Source organism: Gossypium hirsutum, chromosome A13 (assembly GCF_007990345.1).
Source record: "Gossypium hirsutum isolate 1008001.06 chromosome A13, Gossypium_hirsutum_v2.1, whole genome shotgun sequence".
Lineage (NCBI taxonomy): Eukaryota > Viridiplantae > Streptophyta > Magnoliopsida > Malvales > Malvaceae > Gossypium > Gossypium hirsutum.
The window spans coordinates 65,255,895-65,267,498 of NC_053436.1; the positions used below are offsets into that span (position 1 = coordinate 65,255,895).

The 11,604-nt window shown below is 30.2% G+C and overlaps 1 protein-coding gene across 1 annotated transcript; it reads right to left on the bottom strand.

Moving 5' to 3' along the window:
• Window positions 1-6,041: 6,041 nt before the first annotated feature.
• On the bottom strand, window positions 6,042-10,699 carry LOC107893778 (protein DETOXIFICATION 21). The gene is made up of 8 exons (XM_016818866.2): window positions 10,370-10,699; window positions 8,736-9,277; window positions 7,339-7,425; window positions 7,206-7,262; window positions 6,815-7,053; window positions 6,615-6,733; window positions 6,441-6,527; window positions 6,042-6,368 (listed from the first exon to the last, which is right to left on the bottom strand). Exons 1-8 carry the CDS (start codon window positions 10,622-10,624, stop codon window positions 6,291-6,293), a joined length of 1,464 nt encoding a protein of 487 aa, XP_016674355.1. The 5' UTR covers window positions 10,625-10,699; the 3' UTR covers window positions 6,042-6,290.
• Between the last annotated feature and the right edge of the window lie 905 nt (window positions 10,700-11,604).

Genomic DNA, 11,604 nt, shown 5'->3' on the forward strand with positions numbered 1-11,604 from the left:
CCATCTAGTTTTCAGAAAAATTTTGATGTATCTATTCAGAACCCATATTTACCTATTAACTCATTCTCAATTCCGACTATATTATCAATTGTTCAACCATTGAACTTTTCACTTTCCACTTCTGAACTTAATCAATATAAATCTCATGAATTTCATTGCATATAACTGTACTAGTAAAGGGGTATAGATCGTAAAGTCTCATAATTTAATTGTCATACATTTACTCATATAACATTTATCATTCTCAAGTACTATAAAACATTTATTCGTACTTTTACGAGTTCTGCTTCATCATAACTAACATTTTTACTCAGAGATAATCATTTACCTCGTAACGAAAATTGTTTACTTTTTACTTAGCAGATGCCCAGTAGACTAGATAGAACACTTCGGATAAACGGGACTTATACAGAGGTGCATTATTATGCATTATTAAACAGAGAACACTGAAGTGCTATACAGAGAGTACGAATGTGCTGAATGTGCTAATAATCAGAGAACACTAACGTGCTAGTAATCAGAGAACATGCTGAGGTCCCTTAATATCCTAGTAGTTCTAATTTTGTCTACTTGGGCAAATTATTTCATGCACGCATATCACTTTTACACCTTTCGCATAATACTTTTACATGCTTTATAATTTAATCCTTGTGCCAATAATCCGTTTATCTATGTCTTCTTTACCTTTAATACATGTAATATTTTTCAAAATTCACTATTCATCCATAATTTACTAATAATCCTTATCATGTACTTCATATACCACTAAATGTAGCACCCCTACTCGTATCCATTGCCGGAATAGGTACGAGGCATTACGGGAGTTTACTAAACATTTTCAGATAATTCTGAGTCATTTATTATTCATATTTTGAAAATAATCATAACGTCTCTTTATTGGGCCCTCGAAGCCCCAAACATACATTAAAAACCAGCCGGAATTAAATCGGAATCATAAAAAATTTTGCAAAATCTTAAATTTTATTTTCATCTAAGTACTTACCATTTCAATGCTTCTTATAATTAAACATGTTACCATTCAATCAATAGCTTGACCTTTGTCTAAGCGTCAAGCCACATCATTGTTAGTATACTTGCACATATTTCATATAAATTCAACATTGATATACTTATTTTCTCGACATGTCACACTTGAGTTTAATAATTGTCTTTACTTACATAATTTCCTTGTATCAACATATCAAAGATAATCATATATGTACATGTCGTGAAACATATCATTCTCTTACCGTTTCTTCATAAGCATATATCATTCATTTCATTATATCAATATTTCATGCTCCATCATTTCCATATATTTTATGTATATTTATTCCGGTAATAGCTTATATCAAACTTAACATAAATTATATTCCATGTACTTATACTTATTTCGTTTATCTATCTTAATAATTATTTCATATAACCATTCGTCATATAATACATATTACCTGAATATAATTGTTCAACAGATGTCATAGCGTCTCCCATCCACGGTCTTATTTATCTTTGACATGATGCCATAGTGTCTTTCAACTATGGTCTTACTCATTTTCTGTCATGTTGCCATGGTATCTTTCAACCATGGTCTTACACATTTCATATCAGGTTGCCATGGTGTCTTTCAACCATGGTCTTACTCATTTCATATCAGGTTGCCATGGTATCTTTCAACCATCGTCTTACACATTTCACATCAGGCTGCCATGGTATCTTTCAACCATGGTCTTACACATTTCATATCAGGCTGCCATGGTATCTTTCAACCATGGTCTTACACATTTCATTTCAGAGAGCACACTCCCGCGAACCTCATCCTTACAGTGGGTTTACCAGTCCAGGCTAAATCCCCTGTAATATAAACTCATAGAGTATTGTCGGGATTACCAGTCCAGGCTAAATTCCCTGCAATGACAATTACTCTAATGAGCTTGGATCTGAATTACCAGTCCAGGCTAAATTCAGACCCTAATTTGGATTACCCGTCCGGGCTAAATCCATTTTACACGTATTCTTCGGGAGGGCTATATCAGAATAGGATCACCCGTCCGGGCTAGATCCTTTTTACCATCAATTCCTTTTCAGAGATCCAACGAATTTTCCTTTCATTCAAACGAGATTTCTTCCCATTTTATCAAATATATCAATGTTTCATAAATTTCCATATAATGAACATTCAAATCATATTCATATCAAAAACATGCATTTCAAGCATTTAAGAATATAATTCAAGTTACACGAACTTACATCATTGCTTGTTTGTGTTTATAATTTCATTAATCCGATATCTTTTCTTTTCCACGATCAAGTCTCATATTTGAGTCGTCCGGATCTTTATAAATAAATTTGATCATCATTTTCATTTATTTCATATTCTAATGCATTTAATTAATGCTCTAGGCAAAATTACATTTTGCCCCTAAACTTTTAATTAATGACGATTTCATCCTTAGGGTCAGGAAAATAAAATTATTGCAATTTAATCCTTATTTTTAGCTATTATTCTCATACATATTGATAACAATCCATGAATTCTATAAAATATCAGAATTTTCCATAATTTCAACACTTTTCAATTTAATCCCTAAAACATGTTTTCCCCCTATCTTGAACTAAATTAATAATTTTATTCAATTTTTTAATTTAAATAATAAAATAATCCATTTCATGCAATTTGGTCATTTCTGACATTTTACAAAATTGCCCATAAAGTTTTACTTTTATTCAATTTAGTCCCTGAGCCTAAAATATGCAAATTAGCCATGCTAAATGAATATTGATATATTTTTTCCTCCTCCTCCTCTCCATTCCACATCGTTAATGTATATAACACACTTGTAAGTAACATTATCTATATATTTTTTTATTTACTTTTATGAATATTCAAGCTGTCCATCTGTATCATAGTCACTAAATTATTTATATCTGGAGCTATAGAGCTCCAAATTAAGATAAACAAATTTTCCCTGAAACTATACTCATATATCTTCTTTCCATAAAATTTTAAGAATTTTTGGTTTAGCCAATAAGTACAGTTTATTCTTTAAATTTACCCCTGTTCTGTTGTCTGACAGTTCTGACCCTTCTTTACTAAAAATTAATTATCTCCTCGTACATAATTTTAATGGTATTCAAGTTTATTTCTATTGAAAATAGACTCATTCAATATTATAAACATATAAATTTAAGCCCCTAATTATTTCTATCCAATTTTTTATGATTTTCCAAAATCAGAATAGGGGAACCCGAATTCATTCTGACCTTGTCTCACAAAATTCATTATATTTCATGATTTAAAAATCCATTACTTACACCGTTTCTTCTATAATAAACTAGACTCAATAAGATTTAATCTCATATTTTATTCATCCTATAATTAGATTTATAAAATTTTTGGTGATTTTTTAAAATTAGACTACTGCTGCTGTCCATAACTGTTTTAGTGCAAGATATTAATTACCATGTTATAACACCCTTATTTTCTTTTTCTACACCATTTCTCATCACTTTCTCTTATTTTCTCTTCACTAACATATCAAGAACATAGGACCTTATGTAAGAAAACTCTAATATAACATTATTTCCATGCTTTGTTAATAATAACAAACTTAAAAACATATTGAAATCTTGATGTACTTACCTTTTCTTATTGACTTCAATCTTTAACTTGATTTTTCTCTCTCCTCCAGCTTCTATTTCTTGAATCCAACTTGATATTCTTGCTCCCCATCATCTCCTTGCTATCTTTCTCTCTTGATGGCTATGGAAATTCTTTCAATTTTTAGGTGAAAATAATGAATTTTTAGAGGAAGGACTAAATTGTAAGAAAAGGAAAACTTTCTTTCTTCTTCTTCTTCTTCTCACGTTAGTTGCACGAGAATGATGATCATCCTCCCCTTTCTTTCCTTACATATATATATTAAATAAAATAATAATAAAATAATAAAATATCATTTAAAAATCAATTTAAAGTATTAATAAACTAATATTTATTTATTTAATTTATCTAAAATATCTCCAACATCATCATTGTCTCTAGATTTCTCTCTCTTTCAATTGACCATTTTGCCCTTCGTGATCTTTTAAAATTCCAATCTTGAGTCATCACTTAATTTGGTAAAGTTGCAATTTAGTCCCTCATAATTCTTCACCTATTCAATTTGGTCCTAATTCATCAATTTTTCTTGGTTTCTAGATCATTCCACTCTTAAAATATTTGCACTATTAGTCCTTCAACTTTTCATATTTACACTTTAATCCTTCAAATTTTGAGTATTTACTCTTGGGCCACAAAACTTTTCTCACTTTTACAATTTAATCCTTTCTTGAATCAATATGTCATAATATACTTCCCAATATTGACATAACTCAAAATTTCCCTTTTTGTCACTTTATTTCCTTATTTTACTATATCACGGATAATATTTTACTATAAAAATTTTTGGGGTATTACAAGACGAGCATCAGATTGGTTGATTTGTGAACCTATTTCAAGTTGATAGTCCTATTTTATCACCCTAACTCGATTTGAAATTTTTTCGAATCGAGTGAGTGAAATAAAATTCAAGTTAAATTGAATCGAGTGAAATTATACGAGTTAAATTAAAAAATTAAATATGTCAAACTAAAATCTTGTTACAGTATAACTAATTTCAAGTTAGAACACATAAATTTGAAACAATATATATTTGAAAACTTTTTCAAAACAAAATAAGAAGAAAAAAAAAACTTTAGTATGATAAACTTGGATTATTTAGGTCTCAAATTTTTATTTAAGAAAATTTTAAATTATAAATTTTTATATATTTTTATATTTTTTTAAAAATAAAATTTGAAATTTTTATAAATATTTTGAGTTTTAAAAATTATTTTGAATATTTTTTTATAATTTTTATTGAGAGAGACTAATTTATTTATTTTCAAAATTGATAGTGACCAAAAGAACATTTACTTAAATATGTTATTTAAGTTATTTAATTTTTTCGAATTATAAAATTCAACTTAAATCGAATTTAAATTATTTATTCGAGTTAACTCGAAAATCGAATAGCTGTTGAAATTCTAATTTTTTTCAATTTTTGAATGGAATTGAGTCAAACAATGTGGCCCCTCCACCATCGACTGGTATGCAACTGATGTCCCAAGGCAACCAGATTCAAACTCCCACTGCTTTTGCTTCTGTTCCTCCTCCCACTCCCCCTGCACCTCAATCCAGGGATTTAAATTGCGGTCGTGGTCGCGTTTTCGGTCGCATTGCGTTTATCGCGGTTGCGGACATAACGGATACTATTGCGGTCATTGCAGGTATCGCGGTCGTGAATTTTACATTACTTATTGTGTATTGCGGGTATAGCGGGTTTCGGCAGTAGCGGTTTCGGACGGTGCCGCTACCGCTATATAACGGCCGCTATTTCGGTAACGGACCGCTATTTAAATCCCTGCCTCAATCTCCTGCAAATTCACCGGCAAGTCAATACATGCAGTCAAGTGGTATGATGGTAGGGATAATGCCTTATGGTTATGTATCAAATGCACTTCCCCCGCCACCACCTCTTCCTCCCAGATAGCAATGAGTTTTGTTAGACCAGGTTATGAACCTCTACAGCCGCCACAGCCACAGTCTCGGCCTCAAAGCAACCAATCACCAGGTATTGAGTTTTACAGTCAAAACCCTCAATCAACACTGCCTGTACCGCGACAGTGAGCTTCACCTGAAAAACCATATCATCAGTACAAGTACATGGTGGGATAAGGTATTGGGTTTTACGGCAAACCCATCAACTGATGCCATAAAAATTTTCAAGGCTGAGATGGGCATGTATAATGTAAATTAGTTAGAGAATTTCAGGCTTGAAAGCAGAGCATCATCAGCACCGTCATTGGTTTAGCCAGATGTTGTAAAATGTTGCATGGATCTCTGCAATTCCCAATTTAGTAGACTAGTAACATGAGAGCTCAGTTATAACCTGTGTTGACGTACCAAAGGAGCCAAGGAGCTCAGTTATATTCGATGAATTTTAACAAGTCAATAATTAATAGATTCTTTTTAAGACATTTATATATTTATGTTGTATGGTGTGTTTATCTATACAAAGTGTTTTTTTTAAATGACGCAATCAAATATAATATTACTAAATTAAAATGCAACAGAAATTACAACGCATCAAATTTTGTTACAAATATTCATCCACAACAGGTTATTGCAGTCACATACAAGATGTAACTTCATTTGGTATATTGCAAAGTTGAGGCCAAAGAAACCCCAAAATTTTAAAGAAATGCATTTGAAATCAGGCAGCCACATTTTGGTTGTCTTCTCTGGATTCAGGTACAAACCATTTATTAAGTCGAGTGCGAGCTAAGATGACCTGAAAATCAATGTTTTTTTCTTTTAAGTTGGAGATTTAAATGAAGGAATTTAAGTAAATATAGCAGATTACCTGTTTATCCCAGTCAGTTCTCCAAGTGATCACAACCAGTACAATTGTTTGAAGCAATGTTCCTAGCAACATGCCAATCCAAACACCCTGCCAAACAAGTTACGGATTTTTAACTACTCTTCAATTTGATTCCATCATTCTGCTCCACATATCATATATATGCAAATAACCAACCTTGACATGCATATTCCAAACGTATCCAAGCACAACACCAATTGGAATGCCAACTAGATAATACGAGGCAATGTTAACCCATGCCACTACGCGCTGCCATCCAGCTCCCACCGCAACTCCTGTTCATGTACATGTAATCTACACTTTTTTAATATTTCTTTATTTTTCACATGAATCTAACTAAGATGCTGAAAATTTACCAGAGAGCACAGGTTGAACACTGTTTACAAGTATGGAAGAAGCCAACAACGGAGATAAATCGGCAACGGCTTCGGCCACTTCTTCGCTGGTGGTGAAAATGTATGCTAAACGTCCTCTAAGGCATAAGAATACCAGGAACAGCACGAATCCGATACAAAGTGATGTAAGAGTTGTCATGATAATCGAAAATTTGGCACCTTTGGCATTTCCTCTTCCAAGCTCATTTGAGACCCTAACACTGCAAATTTTCCAGCATAACTCACACAGCCAAAGTTACTCTTTTTTTTTCTTTTTTTTTAAATACCGACATTGTTCAACATATTTATCAAAATGGGAATAAAAAGAAAAAAACTTTGATATATCCATTTCGAAGGTTTAAGTTGACAATACCTTGCAGCAGCCAGAAAACCAAGTGATATCATCATTTCCCATCCATTAATGTTGAGGCTGAAAAGAAGTATTTATATATTAATAGGATGAAAATAAACAAAAAGAGTCAATTGGAAAACCAGAAAAGACTTACCAAATGGCAAGAGCATCAATGGCCACCTCAGCATTTTTCAAGTTTCCAGTTAGAAGAACCAATATCGTGTTGTACCAGAGTTCGAGACTGATCATCCAAACAAAATTACTCAAATCAATATATCAGTCAACTCTTATTTTTTCAAAGTACTTATATGCAATGCATATCCCAACATTAGTACAAGGATGATCTTTCAGATACCCTCTAAATATATTTGAGCCAATTAGTCTGTCTAAGGGCTAGACTACATGTCTAAGCCCCAAAGCACGTTCTTTAAAAAAAAAAATAGCTAAGTTTGCCTTCAACATTAAATGCTTGATTTTTTTTTAATTTTATTATGTTTTATATATATAGGGGTGAGCGTTTAATCAAATTAAGTAAAATTCTTTTTGAGTTAATCAGTTGATGAGTTTCATTTTATCATCCTAATTCGATTTGAATTTTTTTTAATCGAGTCGAATTGAATGTTTGAGTTAAATTATAAAAAAAATTAAACATGTCAAATTAAAATATTAATACAATATAACTAATTTGATATTAGAGAACATAAATGTGAAATCATATATTTTTTAAACCTCTTTCAAAGCAAAAAAAAAAAAAAACTTTAGTATGATAAACTTGAATCATTAATTTACTTATTTAGATCCTAAAAAATATTATTTTAGAATTTTTTTTAAAATTTTTATATATTCTTTAGATTTTTTAATATTTTTAAAAAATTTACAATTTTTCAAAAAATATAAAATTTGAATTTATATAAATATTTTAAATTTCAAAAATTATTTTGAATTTTTTTGTAATTTTTGTTGAGAAAGACTGATTTGCTCATTTTCAAATTGACAGGGACTAAAAATGTATTTACAGCAATCTGTTATTTAAGTTTTTGAATTATTCAAATTGTAAAATTTAACTTGACTCGAACTCAAAACTTAAATTACTTATTCAAATTTACTCGAGAAAACCGAATAACTCAATTCGATTAAATCAAAATTTTAAAAAACATCATATAAAAATTAAATATATGATATAATAATATAAATGTTAAAATAGCTGCAAGTTGTTTATGTTTAAAATTTTAATAGAAGATAAAATATATAAAATTTTATTGAATAAACATAACATATCTTTAGAAATTAGAAAAAAAATAGAGTTGGACCTCAATCAACTTGTATTAATCATTTACAAAAACGAAAGAGGTTTAAGTAAAATTTAATATTTATATTTTTTGAGATTGATTTTGAGTAAATATAAATGATGATATCTAACCCAAACTTGACTCAATTCAAAATATTAGACAGTTATCCATAATTCATCCTGTGAGTCCGAATAAAATTAAAATAATAAACTTTATCCCACAATTCTTTCAAGGGGCTCAAAGATGGACCGGAAAAGCTTACCAAAGCATAACACCAGAGGATATAGAGAGCTTGACTATAGGGCAAAGATCCTTAAAGGCCAACATTGAGAAACCCTTCCAAGTATCTTTGCACCCTCCACAAGTAACAAACAAAATCTGACCTACATTGGGTAACCAATAGGCCAAAACAGTGGAAAACAAAGCTCCAGCCAGCCCAAACTCGAGCTTCATAGTCAAAAGCCATGAAAGAAAGATATGGATTCCAATGGAGAAGGCGGCCAAATATGCAATAATCATGTTCTTGCTTTGAGCTTGCAGGAACATTTGGCAAGTGAAGGAGATGATAAAAGAGAAGACTATGAAGATGAACCAATGGCTAATGTAACCACAGGCTTGGGCTATCTTTTCATCTTGGCCTAAAGCTATAAAAAGTGGGTTGGTGAAGATGTATAATGGGAGAAGACAACATGCACTCATAAACAAAACTATCCATGATCTTTGAAGGTATATCCCCAGCATATGGTATTGTTTTGCTCCGAATGCTTGACCACATAGAGTTTCCAATGCACTTGCCATGCCCAACTGCACTTTCAATACATTTGCACTACATCAAAATATTAGTCTAAAGTTTTCATCAATATTACTTCAGAATTCTATTTGCAATTTTATGCAATATTGGTGACGTCTCAAGTAAATTGAAAACAATAAGAAGCATGTGGAAAACTCAAAAAAAGTTAAATTATGGTTGATTCATCATTTTAGAAACTTGGAAAGCTATGTTATTCAGACCCTTTATTTTTTCCTAAAGTGCTTGTATAGAACATATATTTAGACACAAGTATGGGAGTATGTTTGACACTAACACGAATCCATGTAACATAGCTTGAAAGTAAAGAAGGGAATCATTTCCTTTGTTCATGGAATGCCTCGTAGATAGGAGCGAAGCCACAAATATTGTTAGGGAAGCCGGGATAATTGCAAAAAATAGACATGTTGGAAGTATGTTCGACTCATTTGGGCGGAGCTTTTTTTAAATAATATTTTTTTAAAATTCGTATAATATTAATCATCAAAATTAACATTATATGGCAGTGCTTACTTTAAATAATGTATTTTTAAAAATTCAGGATAATTTTAATCACCAAAATTAATATTTAGAAAAAAAAATATTAAATGCTCAAATTGTATTAAATATTGTAATTATTTAAGTATCAATTATTTTACCAAATTAATATTTAGATACTATTTTGTATTAGTTTATCAAATTAAATTAATAATGTCACTAAATTTATCATAATAATTTATAAATTCTATAAAAGAAATCAAATTAAAAGAAACTTTGGAAAACTTGAGGGGCAAACACAAATTTATACTATTTTTAAGTATTAGTTATAATATCAACGTAAAAACTATTAAAACTTAAAAGGGCTGAACTGAAATTTTATAAAATTTAGGGGGCCGGCCCCTGCCAGCCTCTCCCCAAGTTCGCCCCTGCTCAGAGAACTCTTAAGACACACCACAGAGAAAAACAAAATCCAGAGATCTGATATACCAAGGTTTCCCCAAGAATACAACATTTGCCTTCATATTTCAGATGAAGTAAAAGAAACCCAATTTTACAATTTCAAAGGGTTTAAAGAAAGATCATTATGACCAAAGTATGAGCATACATACCAAAACACCATTGCCGAACCTCAAAAGGCAAGTGAAACAGAGGGAATAAGCAGCAAGCTCAACAGGTCCGATATGACCAATAAAAGCTTGACTGATGACAGCGACACCAAAGGTGGAAAACCTGGTGAATGTTGCGGGAGCTGCAACAACAAACGTCTTCTTTAACTCCATCCATATCTTTTCTTTTAGTGTTGCTTCTTCAACTTCAATCTTTTCTGCTTCTTTAAGAAGCCTGTGGCTTATATCACCTTTCATTGTTCAACAACCTCTTTAGTTCCCCAAAACCCGAAGCTCTCTTCTCCTTTTTCCACCTGCTTTCTACCTTCTTTATATTCATGAAACAAGCAAGCTAGCAGCCAATACTTCACGTGCATAGCCCAAGGGCAAAGATTCCTATAAATTTTACCGCACTCGCAATCCGGATAAATGAAAATATTTTATATTAAAAAGTAGTTTTTTTTTTACTTCTAAGGTGCACTAATTGATGGTGTGGATTGATTAAAATATATTAAAATATTTTTTAAATTAAAACATTTTGCTTAAAATTTTATAAAAATATACAATACTTATAATATTAAAATAATCACGGGAGTTAAATGATATGGTAAAGGTCTTTCTTATTTTAGTGAGAATTTGATATTTTCCTATATATGGAGTAACTTTAAAACTCATGGTCAATGTATATTCCTTAATGGGCCTATAGAACATAAAAAATTAGTTATTAGGTTCGCTTCAGTGAATACATTAAAAAATAAAATAAAAATAAAAAATATTATTACAACATGAAATAAATAAAAAAGATTATAATTTAAATAAACAAAGGTGATGCTATCTTTATTCCATAAATTCATAAATTACTTGGTTAAAATAAATTTAATTAAAATAAATATGAAAAAGAATTAAAATTAAATGTATATTAAATAATTAAATTTAATTTAATTAAAGTAAATGTAAAAAAATAAAAGGGATAAGAAATATGTATCAATTAACATTTTATATTAAAAATATATATTTATAAAAGTATACTAACAAATGGTAATTGGTAGAGTGGTAAAGGCTTTTTATATAAAATTGTTGATTTTTTGTTCGATTCTTAAATAATGTTTTTATATGAAAAGATTAAAATATTTTATAATAATATTAACTATAATTTTATAATTAAATTGATGTAAAATTAACTTAAAATACCAACTGAGTTAATTATTTTATGTATAATATAGATGGGTTATTTGATG

Coding starts and splice junctions, on each gene's coding strand:
- LOC107893778 (XM_016818866.2), bottom strand. CDS start 10,624: ATGAAAGGTGATATAAGCCACAGGCTTCTTAAAGAAGCAGAAAAGATT. Junction 7,426..8,735: donor TCCTCTGGTGTTATGCTTTG/GTAAGCTTTTCC, acceptor TTGGATGATCAG/TCTCGAACTCTGGTACAACA. Junction 6,369..6,440: donor GAACTGACTGGGATAAACAG/GTAATCTGCTAT, acceptor ATTGATTTTCAG/GTCATCTTAGCTCGCACTCG.